The sequence below is a fragment of the Mirounga angustirostris genome, unplaced genomic scaffold, assembly GCF_029215605.1.
Source record: "Mirounga angustirostris isolate CCGP_5_RB_7025 unplaced genomic scaffold, mMirAng1.0.hap1 SCAF_5, whole genome shotgun sequence".
Classification (NCBI taxonomy): Eukaryota; Metazoa; Chordata; class Mammalia; order Carnivora; family Phocidae; genus Mirounga; species Mirounga angustirostris.
This window is the reverse complement of record NW_026991713.1, coordinates 149,021,011-149,039,652: the sequence shown is the minus strand read 5'-3', so window position 1 is coordinate 149,039,652 and position 18,642 is coordinate 149,021,011. Positions and strand designations below refer to the sequence as shown.

Here is an 18,642-nt window from a genome sequence, read left to right as displayed (position 1 = left end):
TGGGGGGGGTGTGCAAGCAGAGGGAGAGGGAGAAGCAGACTCCCTGCCGAGCAAGGGAGCACTATGCAGAAGCGATCCCAGCACCTGGGGATCATGACCTGAGCTGAAGGCAGACATTGTTTTTGTTTTTAAAGATTTTATTTATTTATTTGACAGAGGCACAGCGAGAGAGGGAACACAGGCAGGGGGTGTGGGAGAGGGAGAAGCAGGCTTCCCGAGGAGCAGGGAGCCCGATGCGGGGCTCGATCCCAGGACCCTGAGATCATGACCTGAGACAAAGGCAGATGCTTAACGACTGAGCTACCCAGGCGCCCCCACGACTGAGCCACCCAGACGCCCCCTGAAGGCAGACGTTTAACTCACTGAGCCACTCAGGTGCCCCAGAGTGTCTGATTCTTGATCTCATCTCAGGTCTTGCTCTCAGGGTTGTGAGTTCAAGCCCTACGTTGGGCTCCACGCCTAGTATGGAGCCTTATATACATATATATACACACACACAATTTCCCTGCTATCCAAGAGCAAAGCATTCCTTTGAAACCTTTTGTAAACCAGAGTGGCATAAAGCAAAGAAGCAATCGTCATTAATTTATATGGAAAAATTTTTGAGCATTCCCAGACCCAGAGAATAGTCTCTCTTAGGCTTTTCTGATACCTTAGGGCTCATCTTGCTAACGGATGCACCAAATAAATGGAGGTAAAGCATAGATGCTCACCGACACAGTTCAAAGTGAGAACTGACGGCGGCTCGATGCAGACGCTGCGCATAGGGAAAGCTGGAAGGGCTTGAGGGCGTCACTGTCGCCGCTCAGCACTGGCTCTGTGACAGCTCGTTGCAGAACAAACGCTAAACATGCTAAACACTCCCCAACTCTCAGTTTCAGCTCAGGGTCCTGGGATTGAGCCCTGCGTCCAGCTCTGCACTCAGCGGGGGGACTGCTTCAGGTTCTCTCTGTCTTCACCCTGCCCCTCCCCCTGTTCGTGCGCTCACTCTCTCTCAATAAAATAAATAGATAAAATCTTAAAAAAAACACCAAAAAATCCTCTTCAGGTATGTTTCAGTTAGCAAAAACAGGTACTAATGTAGGTATTTATTTGTTTATTTATTTTTAATTTTTAAATTTTTTCTGACATAGTCTTTTGTAAAAGCGAAGTGGCATAACATGAACTTTAAAAAATCAGGGGATGCCTATAATTGACTGGATATTTGTAAAAGCTCCAAGTGTTTGAATCACAGTAATACAAATTTTATTCTCTTGATTTTCATTTCTATCCAGTCCTACTTGTGATTTTTTTTAAAGATTTTTTTTTTTAATTTTTAAAGATTTTATTTATTTATTTGACAGAGAGAGAGTTAGCGAGAGCAGGAACACAAGCAGGGGGAGTGGGAGAGGGAGAAGCAGGCTTCCTGCTGAGCAGGGAGCCCGATGCGGGACTCCATCCCAGGACCCTGGGATCATGACCTGAGCCAAAGGCAGACGCTTAACGACCGAGCCACCCAGGCGCCCTTTTTTTAATTTTTAAGTAATCTTTGCACGCACCCAACATGGGGCTCAAACTCACAACCCCGAGATCAAGAGTTGCATGCTCCACTGAATGAGCCAGCTGTCCTATTCATGATTTATCAATATTTTTTTAAAGATTTTATTTAATTAATTGACAGAAAGCAAGCACAAGCAGGGGGTAGGAGCACAGGGAGAGGAGAATCAGACTCCCCGCTGAGCAGGGAGCCCGACATGGGGCTCGATCCCAGGACCATGGGACCATGACCTGAGCTGAAAACAGATGCCTAACCAACTGAGTCACCCAGGCGCCCCTGTCCTGTTCATGATTTAAATGTATGCCGGACATAAAGCTGGATGTCATCATTAACACCTTTAATGGTAGAAGAATGTCTTAAAACCTTATGTTCTTAGCAGTATTAACCTTATTTTAAACTTATTTCAGGTATTTATCTTGGGCCTTAGATACAAATCAGGAAGAACGAGACAAGGGTAAAACAGTAGAAGTGGGCCGTGCCTATTTTGAAACAGAAAAGAAGCATTTCACAATTCTGGATGCCCCTGGCCACAAGAGTTTTGTCCCAAATATGATAGGTGGTGCTTCTCAAGCTGATTTGGCTGTATTGGTAAGTAAGATCTTTCCAATTCACCTGTGTATTTGTTAGCACCCCCTCTTCAATGTTAAGTATTTGAGTTTATCCTCTAAAAGCTAAAATTGAGGTTGCAGTGAGCTATAATATACAGTCGCAAATTTCATTTTTGTCTCACCCATCTGCTCAAGAAATCTTTATAATTGGATTTACTTAGGAAAACATCTTTCATCTTTTCTCTATACCAGTGCTATTACCTATGACCATGTCAGAACTTAGTGTCTACTAAATGCCAAGCTTGGTCCACTTTGTACATACTACATGTGCTGTGGGTACAAAGCTGAGTAAGAAATGATTTTTTCTCAAGGCCTCAGTCATTTTGCAGGGTTGTTTTTGTTTGCTTTGTCACTATACCAGCACTGAATCACATACATGTTTGAATTGCAAAATATAAAGGCATACTAGGTTTTGGAACATTGGGGGGATCAGAAGAAACATTTACCAAAATCTTAAGCCGTTTAGACATTGTGACATTCAAAAGCATGCAGGTTATTTACTTTTATTTTCTTGCAAAAAGCTTCTGATAAAACTGAAAGGAAAGCTGTTTGACTGCTCAAGAGGTATACCTGAGTACATAAGAATAAACTGTGGATTTCTTGGAATAGGTCATCTCTGCAAGGAAGGGAGAGTTTGAAACTGGATTTGAAAAGGGCGGACAGACGAGAGAACATGCAATGTTGGCAAAGACAGCAGGTGTGAAGCACTTGATTGTGCTTATTAATAAGATGGATGATCCAACGGTCAATTGGAGCAATGAGAGGTGAGCTTTGCTGTCATACTAGTTTTTACAGGCTTGGGAGCGGGGGGGGAAAAAAGATGGTTTTGCTACCCTATGCTTTTTTTCCCCCTGGGGTTTTTCTGAAACCTTAATTTGTTTAATAATGAGACTAGAGTTCACTTGCTTTATATTACAATTGAGTTACTTATAAATATTCATAGATATGAAGAATGTAAAGAGAAACTAGTGCCATTTTTGAAAAAAGTTGGCTTCAATCCCAAAAAGGACATTCACTTTATGCCCTGCTCAGGACTGACTGGAGCAAATCTTAAAGAGCAATCAGATTTCTGTCCTTGGTACACGTAAGTAACCTTTTCTTCCTTTTAGAAAAACTTTATGTCTTTGTAAGTAATTTTTGAAAACACAGACTGTAAGTAACTGTGGCTTTAAAAATACCATGACCGTCGCTCATTTTTTAATTGGGTTGTCTTCTTGTTACTCTCTTTTCACTTTCTTGATGGTATCCTTTGAGGCACAAGAGGTTTTAATTTTGATGAATTCCGTTTATTTTTCTTTTGTTGGTTGTGCTGTCGGTGTCGTACCTCGGAAAACATTGCCTAATTCAGTCATGAAGACGTAGCCATATTATTTTCTTCTAAGATTGTTACAGTTTTAGCTCTTACATTTAGATGTGTATTTCATTTTGAAAGAATATCTTAAAAACTTTTTTTTGTTAGGTAAAGTTTTCTTCTTTTTCCTTTTTTTTTTTTAAGATCTTTAAAATTCATTTGTCAGAGAGACAGAGAGATACAGAGCACAAGCACAGAGCACAAAGTCTTGATTACTATAGCTTTGTGAGTTTTCAAATTGGGAAGTGTGAGTCTTTAAATTTTGTTCTTTTTTTCCAAGATTGTTTTGGCTATTCTGGGTCCCTTGAATTTCTGTTATGAACATTAGGATCAGCTTGTCAATTTGTACCAAAAGGCAGCTGGGATTTTAATGGGGATTGTACTGAATCCATAGATGAATTTGGGGAGCATTGCTATCTTGGCAGTAGTAAACCTCCCAGTTCATATACTGTGGTTTTAAAGGGGAAATTATTTTATAGAATCCTGATTTGAGAGCTGGAAAAGTCCATAAGAATTAAGTAATAGAATATAGTCATTTTAGGGACACTTGGGTGGCTTAGTCGGTTAAGGGTCTCGACTCTTGACTTCGGCTCAGGTTATGATCTCAAGGTTGTGAGATGGGACTCACATTGTGTGCATGGAGTGGAGCCTGCTTAAGATGCCCTCTCTCCTTCTCCCCCTCCGCTCACTCTCCAAAAAAAATGTAGGCCATTTGCTATAAAATATTTTTCTTTCCTTTTTTTTTTTTTTTAAGATTTTATTTATTTATTTATTTGACAGAGAGAGAGACACAGCGAGAGAGGGAACACAAGCAAGGGGGAGTGGGAGAGGGAGAAGCAGGCCTCCCGCGGAGCAGGGAGCCTGATGCGGGGCTCCATCCCAGGACCCTGGGATCATGACCTGAGCCGAAGGCAGACGCTTAAACAACTGAGCCACCCAGGCGCCCCTAAACTGTTTTTCTCAATCTTAATAAACTAAGTTTATGGGGAAGCTTTTTCATTATATTTATATAGGACTATTTTAATATTTTTAATTTTCTGAGGAATGAAGGGGATGAACCAGATAAATGGGTTGATGAGAAGAGTATCTGGGTAGAATGAAAGTATTATAACTGTGTTTTTCACATAAAGTTACAATCTTAAAATTTTGATATTTATGTTGATTCTCTTTAATGGATATTGTTATGTTCTCAGTGGATTACCGTTTATTCCCTATCTGGATAATTTGCCAAACTTCAATAGATCAGTTGATGGACCAATCAGGCTGCCAATTGTGGATAAGTACAAGGTACCCAAGATGTTCAAGAGATTGGGATTTATGGGAGGGAAAATCATTGCTTTGTGTTTTAAGTTACAAAACAATCCTAATAATTAACAGTGTAGCATAAATGTCTCTTTCTTAATGGCCGTATGTTATTTAGTGTTGTGGATGGATCGTAATTTAATCAACCAGCGTAGTTTATTTAAGCTGTTTTCCCAATGAGCCAGTGATCATTTTTGAGAGAGAAAGTCCTACAAGTAAAACTGCTGGACTCAGGATTTGCACATTAAAGTTGATGGGTGTTGACCAGCAGCCTTCCGAAGTACTACCAGCAGTGTAGGAGTGTTGGTTTTACCGTAGCCTCGCCAACACCGGCCACTAGTCTTTAAAAAGATAAGCTTCATTATTTTTAACTGGATTTTCAACTTGATTTTTAAAAAAGTTTTATCGGTATATAATTTTTTTTTTTTAAGTTTTATTTATTTATTTGACAGAGAGAGCTCAAGTAGGCAGAGCAGTAGATAGAGGGAGAGGGAGAAGCAGGCTCCCCACTGAGCAGGGAGCCCGATGCGGCACTTGATCCCAGGACCCTGGGATCATGACCTGAGCTGAAAGCAGAGGCTCAACCAACTGAGCCACCCAGGTGCCCCGGTATATAATGTTTTGACCTCCTCAAATAATTCTTTCATTAGCTCCATGCTAAATATCTTAAACAAGTATTTTTCCAATTTATACATGAGGAAGCAGGCTCAGAGATTTTTGAGAGAACCGGAATTTAAACAAATAACGGAGATCTTCAATATGTAAAATTTTGTGCTGTTTCTGGTATGGTGGCCTTTTTTTTTTTTTTTTTAAAGATCTTCGGCACACTTACTTAGTATTGTAATTGCACATATGCTGATGACAGAGGATATATTTTTTTAAATATCCTGTGTTTAAGATTAATCCTAACCATTCTGCCACTTGAACTAAAGATTTTCTGAGTAAGCCCCATAAGATTTCACTTTGGGATGTTGAATTTGTAGAATAGTAATTAAAGTCTACCACTTGGGTTTTTTTATTTCAAATTTAAACAGGATATGGGCACTGTGGTCCTGGGAAAGCTGGAATCAGGATCTATTTGTAAAGGCCAGCAGCTTGTGATGATGCCAAACAAGGTAAGAATTAGTAATGCTCTTTCTCATTTAGATTTCTCTTAAAAATATTAGCAGAGAGTTAGAACTTTTCAAAAATGTAGGGATTTCCACTAAAAGAAACTTAAAATCCAGGATTATGTTTTACTAATGTCAAGTACAAAATTTAGTACAGAAGATGAGGTGTTGTAGTTACCCAGTGACAAATGGGGAAGAGCCAGTATTCGTACCACGTGAGAGTTAGAAGATGTATCCTCAAGAGAGCTTTACCTGCATTCTTCCACCAGAAGCAAGTAGAGCCCTGGAGTGGTTAAGTGACTTCTTTCTGTTAACACATTTCTATTAGCAAGTGAACCCAGGATGAAAACTCAGGTTTAATCATGATATAATTTGCTTTCTTTTTTTTTTTAATTTAAAAAAAATTTTAGGGGCGCCTGGGTGGCTCAGATGGTTAAGCATCTGCCTTCGGCTCAGCTCATGATCCCAGGGTCCTGGGATCAAGCCCCACATCAGGCTCCTGGCTCGGCGAGGAGCCTGCTTCTCCCTCTCCCTCTGCCTCTCTCCCTGCTCATGCTTACTCTCTCTCTCTTTCTCTCTCTCTATCTCTGTGTCTCAAATGGATAAATAAAATCTTAAAAAAAATTTTTTTTTAATTTTTTTTAAAGATTTTATTTATCCATTTGAGAGAGAGAGAAAGAAAACACAAGTTGGGGGAGGGCAGAGGGAGAGAGACCAGTGGACTCCCCCCTGAGCAGGGAGTCTGACGTAGGGCTCGATCCCAGGACTCCGAAAACATGACCTGAGCCAAAGTCAGATGCTCCACCAACTGAGCCACCCACGTGCCCCTGCTTTATCGTTACACTGGTTACTATAAAATGTGCCCAATCTATACTTGTAATCTGTTTTGAGAGAAGAGAATGTGCCTTTATCATAAATGGGTCTTTTCTTAATTCTTTCTTCCTGCCTTTTTGTAATTTGTTTATTATTGGAGAGGGTTTCATTAAAACACGTAAAGTCTCCATGAACACTTCCTTTGTGTTATTTGTGGCTGTTCAGTTGCTGATAATTACAGACATGATACTTGAGAAACTGTTACCTGTTTTTCAGCGGGGCTTTCTCTAACAGCTTCAAAGATATTTAGGTAGGAAAGTAGGCCTCAGTCATTGGAACCTCAGAATTAATGGGGCGTCTAGGTGGCTCAGTCAGTTTGAGTGTCTGACTCTTCATTTTGGCTCGCGTCACGATCTCGGGGTCATGGGATCCAGTCCCGCATCGGGCTCTACACTCAGCACGGAGTCTGTTCATCATGAATCCTACCTCAGAGCAGTTACAGAAGTAGTTTGGTCGTGGTAATAGAAGGCAGATTGGTGGTTGCAAAAGCCTAGGGGGTCGAAGAATGGGGAGTGACTTGAGTGAAGGGCACAGAGTTTCCTTTTGGGATGATGAGGACATTCTGGAACTAGATGCTGGTGTTGGTTGTACGGTATCTTGAATGCCAACTAGATGCCACTGAATTGTACAATGTAAGATGGTTATAAAAGGTAAATTTTGTGAGTGTTCTACCACAATAGAAAGAAAAGTACAATTCAGTATCAGCAGGTGGACTGGGTGCCAGGCTAGACTAGTCACAGCTTCTCTGCGGGAGCTGGGACTTTATACAGGTGACCGCACAGGTTGGCGTAGCCTCACCTGCAGCTGGAGGCAAGCCTTGAAGACTCCATGCCCGTTGGTCCTGCTGAGGCTCAGTGGAACGGAGTTAAATATTTCAGAAGGCACAGATGCCAGACTATCTTACATTAAAAAATTAATGGGTAGGTAGCCTACGAAATGGGAGAAAGTAATTGTATATCATAAATCTGATAAGGGGCTAAATCCAGACTATATCAAGAACTGCAACTCAACGACAAAATAGAACAACCTGACTAAAAAATGAGCAAGGGCTGAAACATTTCTCCAAAGAAGATGTGCAAATGGCCAACAAGCACATGAAAAGATCTCATCACTAATCATTAGGGGAATGCAAATCAAAGCCACAACGAAATAACACCTCACACCCATCAAAAAAAACCAAAATAACATGTTGGTAAGGATGTGGAGAAATCGGAACCCTTGTATACTGTGGGTGAGACTGTAAAACCGCACAGCCGCTATGGAAAACATGATGTTTCCTCAGAAAAATGTAAAAACAGAAAATTATATGATCCAGCAATTCCACCTCAGAATATGAGCCCAAAAGAATGGAAAGCCAGCCTTGAAGAACCGATGTTCATAGCAGCATTATTTACAAAAGCTTTAATTGGGAAGCAACCTATTGCGTCCACTAATGGATGAGTAGCTAAACAGAATGTGATATAGCCATACAATGGAATATTATTCAGCCTTAAAAGGAAGGAAATTCTGACACATTCTACAATATGATGAACTTCTAGGGCATTGTGCTAAGTGAATTAATAAACCAGTCACAAAAAAAATGATGATTCCACCTTTTTTTTTTTTTAAAGATTTATTTATTTATTTTGGGGGTGGGCAGAGAAGGAGAGAGAGTCTTAAGCAGATTCTGTGCTGAGCGTGGAGCCCAACACAGGGCTCAACCTCACGACCCTGAGATCATGACCTGAGCCGAAACCAAGAGTCAGTTGCTTAACTGACTGCACCACCCAGGCGCCCCTATGATTCCACTTCTTTGAGGTACTTAGAACAGACAAAATCCTTATTACCACCTTTCATAAACCAAGAGAATTTGTTGGTCTCAGTCATAATTTTTGAAATTATGGATTAATTAAAGATTAGACTAGCTCCTTTGTATTTAGCCAGAGAAGACCACATTTGGAGAAGAGGGTTTGTTATGCTGGATTATTTGGGCAAAAGTAGTTTACAGTACTTGCTTAGTTGTTACAGTGGGACTGCTGGTTTCTGCCCTTTTGTCCTGTTACTGGAAAGAATTTAGCTAATAAATATGGCTCTTTTACTTCTTGGGATGAATTTCAACAGGTATCAATAGGTATAAGCTGCCTTTTGGGAAAGGAGGCCATTATTGGTGGAGAGCAGAGAGTTTACTAGAGTTTAGCAAGTGACAGTCTGTGGAGTTCTGATGTGGAACATAACAGATGCTGGATTCTCCACCATTTATCTACCAGCATGAGATAGTTTATTTTGTCTTGAGGGCTGTTACTTTGGTTTGTGGTATGTGTTTTTAAAATAGGAATTTCCACGGGCGTAAAATAAGTAAAATAAGGGAATGCTTGTGGGTATTGCTTTTAATGTTTTCTCCCATCTAGATGCACTTTTTTAAATAACTGGTAAAATGTAAATTTTATCATTAGTACCTTCACAGCCATCACCACTATCAAGTTCTAGAACATTTTCATCACCCCAAAAGGAAACCCTGTACCCATTAAATAGTATTCTTCTAAAGCTTAATTGTTTAAATATCTTTTGAGAGGCACACTCTTCAAATATTTGGGGTTGATAGTTAATAGAAGCTGTGCCCATTAAATCCTAGAATTTAATCATAATAAGAACGACATTCATAAAATTAAAATCCAAATGTTAGATTTAATGTTTTAATTTTGAAAAGGTAAAAAAGGCAAATACTAGTTTATACTTTGTTCAGTTTGGAAATTATTAGGATGTCCTAAAAAGCTGATGAATATTTTAATTGGCAGTTTATACTTCTAGGATATGACTTTCATTAAATTCATGTCATACAACTGTAATAAAGTTTTATATTCAAATAAGTGTTTTGGCTAATCTACAACCTCAGAAAAATGTGACTTGCATTACGTTCTGCTATGCAGTGAATGTGTCAGAAAACCCCCAGTCTTGGGTTTGATTGTTTGCTGCTTTTTTTTTTTTTTTCCTTAAGCACAATGTGGAAGTTCTTGGAATCCTTTCCGATGATGTAGAAACTGATTCTGTAGCCCCAGGTGAAAACCTCAAAATCAGACTGAAAGGAATTGAAGAGGAAGAGATTCTTCCAGGATTCATACTTTGTGATCCTAATAATCTTTGTCATTCTGGACGCACATTTGATGCCCAGGTAAAGTTATTATTGTAATTGTCTTAGTGATCTTTACTGTCTAAGTGGAATTAGAATTTAAATGCCTTTTATCCTGGTTATTGGTGACATGCCATTGTGTGTATTGAAATAGACTAAATCATACGTATCACAACAACCATGATGTATATCTCACACACATGAGGTCTTTAAGAGGTGGTATTCTTTGTAAGTTCGTTTTTATTTTTATTTAACTATTTATTTATTTTTGAAGTAGGCTCCACAGCTAACGTAGGGCTTGAACTCATGACCCTGAAATTGAGTCCCATGCTCTACTGGCTGAACCAGCCAAGCACCCCAAGTTCCTTTTTATTTTTGATCTCCTGTTAATAATAACTTACATTTTGCTCAAAGTGTCTTTCCTTGTAAATAGAGCACAGTTGCCTTGGAAATTAGGGTGTGTCTGCTCATTCAGAGTAAGTAACTTTCCACACAGGAAAACACAATTTTTCTGTTATTAGCAACCTGACTTCCGCAGAAGAATGACAGTGTAGCTCACAGAATTTTGAGTTCTGTTACAAGCTATGATGATAAATTAGATTTTGATGCTGGGTACAAGGTTGTTTACTTTTACTGGACCTTAGATAATGAGAATTGGATAAAATTATGAGCAGTTCACATCTGGAACCAAACCAAACCAAGGTAGCTATAGTGGCAGTGATTACTGTAAATCCTTGGGGAGGATGGAGGAAAGGCTTCTCCAGAATTAGTCTGCCTGCTCTGTTTCTAAAGTTTGGGTCTGGCCAAGATCAGTAGGGTAAGGATAACAGAGTTCATGTTTGGCTATCAGGCGACCTGACCCAGCACTTCTAACTCAAAAACAGCTGGAGGTGGTAGGTTCCCTATTGTGGTGCGACTATATGGCACTGGGGAACATGCAGTTCTTTCTTTACCCCAGGGATAAAGATGTGAATTTTTTTGTTTGACAGATAGTGATTATAGAGCACAAATCCATCATCTGCCCAGGTTATAATGCGGTGCTGCATATTCACACCTGTATTGAGGAAGTCGAAATAACAGTGAGTCTTCATTAATTGATAATTAAGCTAATTGGGGTTTTCGTTTGTGTATGTGTTTGAAGACGTTTGAAGACTGTCTTGATCATTTCTCATCGACAACAGCGATGTACTCTTATTTGCATCCTTGTCTTTTTTTTTAACTTTTTATAAGATTTTATTTTTTTAAATTTTGTTTTTTTATTTGAGAGAGAGAGAGAGCATGAGAAGGGGGAAGGGTCAGAGGGAAAAGCAGACTCCCCGCTGAGCAGGGAGCTGATGCGGGGCTCGATCCGGGGACTCCAGGATCATGACCTGCGGTGAAGGCAGTCGCTTAACTAACTGAGCCACCTAGGCGCCCTGCACTCCTTGTCTTAAAGGTTCTCTTATTTGGCGCTCTGAACTCATCCTTTTTTCTTGGATAGGCCTTAATCTGCTTGGTAGACAAAAAATCAGGAGAAAAAAGTAAGACTCGACCCCGTTTTGTGAAACAAGATCAAGTATGCATCGCTCGCTTAAGGACAGCGGGAACCATCTGCCTTGAGACCTTTAAAGACTTCCCTCAGATGGGGCGCTTTACCTTAAGAGATGAGGGTAAGCCTTTACACTGATGCCTAGTAGCATCTCGGGGATGTGGAGCTTGTTCCGTCCAAGCACGGCGCGTACCACAAGTTCATAGAAAACTTGGGTGCGTGTCTATAGTGTGTTCCTGTAACAAGTGGTTTATGAGTTTAGTGGATTGAATGGGCAGAACTGACCATGCATTGTGGCAGTATGCTGTAGATGAAGAATCTTAATTTTGATACTTTGCAAGTAGTGGGCTTTGAGAGTTATTTTATTTACTAAATGAGACATTTCTATGATGAAATCTTTTGTAATATGTGTGATTAAAGCCCGTCTTGAAGGGCTTAACCCTGTATGGCAGGTTTTCACCATATAAGCCTCTGAAGTAGAACTCTTTAAATCAAATATGACAAACATTCACTACACTGATAGAGGGGGCATGAAAGGGACACATACCTTGATGGTCTTTCAGCACCTGATTTTTATAGAGGTTTAATGTCATTTTTTTGGTGTGGGTGTCCATTTCTGCCTAGTTCTGAGTGAATCTTGTGACCATGAAACTCTTTGGTAGCATGAAAACAAAGTGGTTCTTATTAAATGTTTCTCTGGGTCATTAATATTTCTAACTCAGATAACTATTTTAAGAGTGTGGAAAACTTTACATAAAACACGGTGGTTCACTTGAAATACAGCATGGGCACCTCGCATGTTCGTTCCAGTTCTGTTCGGTAGAAAACGTACTGTGTGTCTCCTGCACATCGGGAGCTGTGACAGGCACTGGGGATGTGATGGTGAATACAGCTCCTGAACCTTACTTCAGAGGAATCTGTGTAGAGAGTATTCACTGTATTTTGAAGTCTTACCTTAATTCTTCTTGGTAATAGTGAACCTGGTTACTTGGGTTTGTCCTATTAACATAACAAAATGAGAATCTTAGTTACCAATTAGAAACTGACAAAATCGGGTGGACCGAAGAAGTTAATGTAGCAAGAATGTTTAACTGTTTTTTCCTAAGGAGTAGCTTGGTTTTAGGTTTTTCACATGACCTTGTAGGATTTGTACCCCTTATAATAGGACTGAGAATCCCTCTTCACAGCTTTATTTTCACTCATGCACCTTGAAACAATGGACTTGTTTTAAGTGTACAGTATAATGAATTTTAGTCTATTTACAGGGTTGTATAGCCATCGCCACAGTCTAATTTTAGAACATTTGGAACATCTAAAAAAACCCTTATACCTGTTTACAGTCACTTGGTGTTCCTATCCCTAGCCAACCACAGATCTTTCTCTGTTTGCGTTTTGGGGACATGCCATATAAATAAAATCAGACAATTTGTGGCCTTTAGGGTCTAGTTTATTTCACCTGGCATGTTTTTGAGGTTCAACCATGTTGTAACATGTATTCTTTGTAATTTGTTCCTTTATATTGCCAAATAGTATTCCACGATACAGATATTCCACATTTTACTTGTCCAGGCTTAGGTTTATGATACAGGAAATGAGTAAGTTTCTTTTCAACTCCACCCATCCTCTAAAGACCCACCTATGAAGACTACTTAATCAGAAATCACACCTTTGGTGGTAAAGCCAGTTAATTAGTAATTTACATTGTGAAAAATAATTTTATGATTTAAAATAATAAGCTTGAATACCTCACATAGCTTTGCTGTTAACTACTGAAAAAGGGTTTTTGTTTCTGTTTTGTTTTTGTTTTTTTAATTTCATTTCTAGGTAAAACCATTGCAATTGGAAAAGTTCTGAAACTGGTTCCAGAGAAAGACTAAGCATTTTCTTGATGACCCTGCACAATACTGTGAGGAAAATTGACTGCAAAAGCCTACTTCACACCGCCTTCTCTTGTTTTCTGCCCATTGACAAACTTCTCCCCGTATTTTGCAAAGACAGAAATCCACAGCAAAAGTCCACATTGTGTCAGCTTTCTCATATTGAGAGCTCTGCTATGCCACTGTTGAATTTCCCCCCAGATTTTTTTCCTTCCCCTCCCAAACTGCTTCCTTGGACAGATTTGGCAATAGCTTTGTAAGTGATGTGGACATAATTGCCTACGATAATGAAAACTTACAGGAATTTTTTTATTGTTCATTTTCCCCTTGGGCATACTTAGTCTTTTTTCCCCCAGGCAGATGATTCTGAGTGTGCGAGTGTGTGCACATGTTACAGACAGCTACCATGTTAATAAAATATTCAATTTGAAATCCTTTTCGGTATTTGAATTGCTTTTGAATAACGTTTTTTATCTGGATGTAACATTGTTGCATTAGCTTTTTAACTTACCAAGTAATTGACTACATTTTATGACTTGGACTTTTCTAAACTCTTTCCCTACCCACTACTTTAAATGAGGCATTTCCAAACGATGTGCAAGTTTGTATTACAGGGAAGAATTAGTTTGACCACTTCCTTAAATGGTTAATGCGTACGTCCAGTAAATAACCTTTATGGAGCTGGGACACTGCTTTAGTAGTAGGTCTGCTGGCTCTTTTCTGCCAATTTATATATTCACCGTGATTTCTTAAACACAGTAAGTTGTTTTAAAGTAAAAGAGCAGCGTGCTGTAGTTTTTATAAGTAAAGCGTAATGAAATTGTACCCCTACAGAAAATTCCATTAACTTGTTAAATTAGTGGGATTTGCAATAAAGAAAGCATGTTGAGACCTGGCAAAAATGCCTCCTTTAGTATTTATAAGAGCTGCATGCATCTAGTATGAAAACTGTATCCATTGCAAGTGCCAGTTCTGCAGATTACTCCGTTTACTATTTGTATCAGTAATTTTAAAGGTTGGACGATCCTTGCTGGTTTAAAGCTAAATCTCATCCAGCCACGAAAGGAACACATACTTAGAACCATCCGAATCTGCACAGAATAAAGTTAACAGTGATAAGTAGAATCAAGCACAGTATCGAAGTTTTTCTCAGTTATTTGAAATTGACTGTTTTCTTAAATGTAAAGCTGAAATTTGCTAAACTGTTATTTGGATGAACCACAGTGGAGTACCTGGTGGTTTTTAGATTGAAGGCTGACTTTCTACTGTAGCTGTCATGACTTTGAAATTTTTAATGAGAATAAATGGGAAATGAAGAGCCACTTCCTGGGTTTATTGGAAGCCCCCCTTGATTTTGAGGGTTGTTGCCATTTATCAAAGACTCGGCCTCTTTTAGATTGTGGTTTATCTCTAAATAAGATACTTTGTAATTGTATATTTAATGACATGTCCCTTCCCTCAGAAAAGAAAAGCCTAGTCAGACTGTATTTCCAGTCACAAAGCTTTATATAAAACTTAATCTAATCCTGTTCTCTTAACTATAGAATTATCATTCATTTTATGAATGAGGCTATATATCGTATGGACAGAGCAAAGTTACTGTCCTACAGCTTCCTATAACTATACTCATGGCTATTAAATTGCATGAAATTTAGCTAAATTTTATTATGTCAGCAAATCTCTGGGCTTTTATTTTTCTGGGAACTACGGGAGCTTTAATCAGTACATACAACTCTTTTTGTACTTCCAAGGTAATAGGAACAAAATAGCAATTGCTTGGATTTTAAGGAATCTTTAAAAGCTCGAGAGTTACTGAAATTATTTCCAAAAATAGATTTCCATTTTTAAATTGAGCATATTTTTAAAAACCAGTTTGTTTGCTATTAAAACATTTACACTTTTAGAATATTACGTGCATGTTGCCAAGACTCTTCGGCAAAACAACATGGATACCAACTGTCAAGGGCCCACCTCCAAAATAGAAGAGCTAATGAATACAAATGTCATTATGAAATAAAGATTTCATTGGATTCTTTTACACATTTGTGCAAACGATGATCTAATTATTTAAAAGAAACCACATTGTTAAATATGGACTTGGAAGTTCTTTGGGAAATATTCACTCAGAGTTGGTGCATTTTAAACTCCTGGTCACTCTGGCTAGTGATTGGGATGAGGAAATGCATGTCTGGCGTGGACTGGCAGCGTGTGATGCTGGGCTCTGCAGAGCAGTGCGGGGTCCTGTGCTGTCATTCGGCGCCCCCTGAGCGTGTGGGTGTGGCTGACCGTGCAAACAGAACAGGGTGACTGGCCACACATTAGGATAATACGGACCCAAACGTTTTTTGCTCTGGCTTTAGCATAGATATATTAGTCATAACTTACTTTGCATCTTTTTACATTAATGTTCTGTATACAACTTTCATGCTAGATTATTTATAGTTTTTTAAATTAATGAACTGAATTGAAGAGAAGAAGGTATTGTTGAAATGAACATCTGAAGTAATTGCCACTTTAACCTTACTGTGGGAGAGGGGAAAATATAGCATCTATTTCTTGTTTTTAATTTGCAAAAAGGACTTATCCAGTGAAAATCAATGTAAAAGCAAACCAAAAGAGTTGGACTGAGTATGTATTGCCATGAAATTAAGTGACAAATAGTAAAGTGTTCTTGAATACTTAAGCCCATGTATATTTGTTTGTTTTGAACTGAAAGTCTTGAAATATGTGATAATTGAATGTAAAAACTTTGTAAATTGTATAAGTGCAGGTGGTTCACTGTAACAAGAGGTAGCTTGTCCTTGTCTGCTAGTTCCCTCAGCAACAAGAACTGCGTTTTCGGTGTGGGATGGACTTCGCAGGGGGTGCCCCCGGAAGGCCCCGGCACCCTCAGCTCAAGTGCCGCAGATATTTTGGGTCACGCTTTCAAACAGATGCAGTTTTGCAACCCAAGAAAAAGGCCAACCTATGGTTAAAAACTTCCATGATGAACTCCTGAGAAAAATCAGCTAAACCCCCTGGCATCTTCGGGAAGACTAGTCACAAGTGTCACTACCCCGCGGTCTGTGACGACTGTCCCCCAGGGCGGCACTTCAGCTCCTCTTCTCGATGGCACGGACTTCCTCACAGACCGCCACACGTGAATGGGGGCTTCGTGGATTTGGGGACAGATTTCAGGTAGTCAAGGGGCAAGTAGTTTTTACGACAGCTCTCAACATCAGGGAACTCTGAACCTTTGAAACTCATTGTCACAGTTCTGGTGACCTTACCAGAGTCAGCTGTGCCACAAATCCTGTCACAGACCCGTGTGCGGTAGACCGCCGTCAGCAGGATTTAGGGGACGATTTTGTGTCTCCAGATAACATGGCTTCCACCATTTCCTCCCGCTAAGTTTTTACTGATTCTAGCAAGATGCCACCTGATACATTCATGCTTGGTTTCTTTAGAGATCTTGCCATGGCAGCGGCTTGTTAAATAAATAAATGTAATTACACGTGCACAACTCAAAATACTAGGTTTAAATTTAGCAGTCAGTTGGTTATATTAGATTTCCTAGTAAGTGGAATAGGGACTGTTTTTATTTTCCTGTGATAGTTCAATGGATTCCATTTGAACCAATGTTTACTGCCAGAATTCAGGTCGGGTAGATTGGTTCAACTTGTGATGGTTTGGGTTCCAGGATATTCTTGATCTTCAGTATCCTGGAACATACTGAGTCTTCCCTTCAATAAATACACTTTTCACATACCTCTAATCCTATGCTTCCTTGAAACAGTAATATACATGCTAGCCGAGTTGTTTACTAGGGCATGTGATAAGGGCCCGGAGGTGTGAGTGGAGATTAGAACCTTTACGTTCTCTAACGTAATAAGGGAAGAGCACATCGGCACCACGTCTGATGAGGCGGAAAATTAGGATTTCTTGGGCAAGCCCCAGCCTGGGAACGGTCTTCCTTGCCTCGACACACATAAGCCACTGCGCCCTGGAAAACTTAACACGGAAACCTCAGGTTTGTGGGCAGCAAAGGTAGAATGACGTTTTGTGCTTCCTGAGGCTCCCCTCCGCCAGGCACATTAGCTTAGTGCTCCAGATGTCAGCCCAAGCCCCTGCTACCTCCTTTCCTGCTGCCCAGGAAGAGCGTGCTGGAGCAGAGCTCCGCGCCATCCACCTGCTTTCCGTGACTGAGGTCGGAGCCCAGAAGGTCTGCGTACTTTAAGGACTCCCACTGGGCTCTCGTAGATCAACTCACCTCTTTGTTAACTAGTTTGTTCTGTTCTAAAGGAAATGTGGATCTCTCTCAGGCCAGGACTCAGTGACTAGTTTTTAGTAGAACAGCATAGGTCAATACCTAGCTCGCTAGCTCTTTTTTTTTTTTTAAACCAGAGAATTCAAGGGAACTGAGTAGCTCTGCTGGGGTTTTTAACTTAATTCCAAAGCATGGCAGAATGCTCTAGGTAGGAACTGTGGGAATCCAAGGTAAAGAAACCTTTTTCTTATCATTTGTAGCTACCTACTGTGCCTGAATTGGTGCCTGTGAGGATGAAGCCCTTAGCCGCTCTTGCAATTATTCCAATGACTGAAGTTAAAAGAATTCGCTTTTGTAATAATAAAAATTGTCATCTTCCCTTTTGAAGGATTTGTCTGTCTGTTTACAATCGCCTGTATAATTGTTGCATGCCCTGAGCGCCTCTGTCCAGTCCTCGATTTCTGGGTCAGGTACCGGCAGCATTTTTAAGATTGATTTGAGAGAGTGAGAGAGCTCGTGCAAGCGGGGGGTGGGGAGGGGAGAGGCAGAGAAGCAGACTCCCCACTGAATGTGGAGCCCGATGCGGGGCTCGATCCCAGGACCAAGTTCACAGCCTGAGCTGAAACCCAGAGTCAGAGGCTTAACGGGCTGAGCCACCCAGGCGCCCCATAGGTGACTGAGTCTTAACAACAGCAACTACACAGGAAGTTGGAGGTGCTTAATAGCCATATCACAGTATCTGGCTTTATATGAAAGAGTTGTGGAGACATCAGGGATTCTGTCAGAAGTACTACCCTCTCTATTCAGGATTTTTAATAATGAACAAGAAACCAAATACTTGGGGCACCTGGGTGGCTCAGATGGTTAAGCATCTGCCGTCTGCCTTTGGCCCAGGTCATGATCCCAGGGTCCTGGCATCGAGCCCCACGTCTGGCTCCTGGCTCGGGGGGGAGTCCGCTTCGCCCTGTCCCTCTGCCAGTCCCCCTGCTCATGCTCTTTCTCTCTCTCTCAAAATCTAAAAAAAAAAAGAAAAAAAAGAAACCAAATACTTAAATGTGCCAGGACAAGAAATGAATGGTAAACAGAGGCAGTATTACACAGTGGT

The 18,642-nt window shown here is 40.2% G+C and overlaps 1 protein-coding gene across 2 annotated transcripts in view; it reads left to right on the top strand.

Moving 5' to 3' along the window:
- The window catches only part of GSPT1 (G1 to S phase transition 1), a 38,900-nt gene extending 20,703 nt beyond the window's left edge, over window positions 1-18,197 (top strand). For both annotated transcript variants that reach the window (XM_064592566.1, XM_045874992.3), the window contains exons 7-15: window positions 1,945-2,125; window positions 2,755-2,909; window positions 3,089-3,229; window positions 4,690-4,783; window positions 5,833-5,913; window positions 9,755-9,928; window positions 10,876-10,965; window positions 11,367-11,535; window positions 13,239-18,197. In XM_064592566.1, the coding sequence (XP_064448636.1) occupies window positions 1,945-2,125; window positions 2,755-2,909; window positions 3,089-3,229; window positions 4,690-4,783; window positions 5,833-5,913; window positions 9,755-9,928; window positions 10,876-10,965; window positions 11,367-11,535; window positions 13,239-13,291 (1,138 nt within the window). In that variant the 3' untranslated portion in view covers window positions 13,292-18,197. The remainder of the gene's footprint in view (window positions 1-1,944; window positions 2,126-2,754; window positions 2,910-3,088; window positions 3,230-4,689; window positions 4,784-5,832; window positions 5,914-9,754; window positions 9,929-10,875; window positions 10,966-11,366; window positions 11,536-13,238) is intronic.
- Window positions 18,198-18,642: the final 445 nt, after the last annotated feature.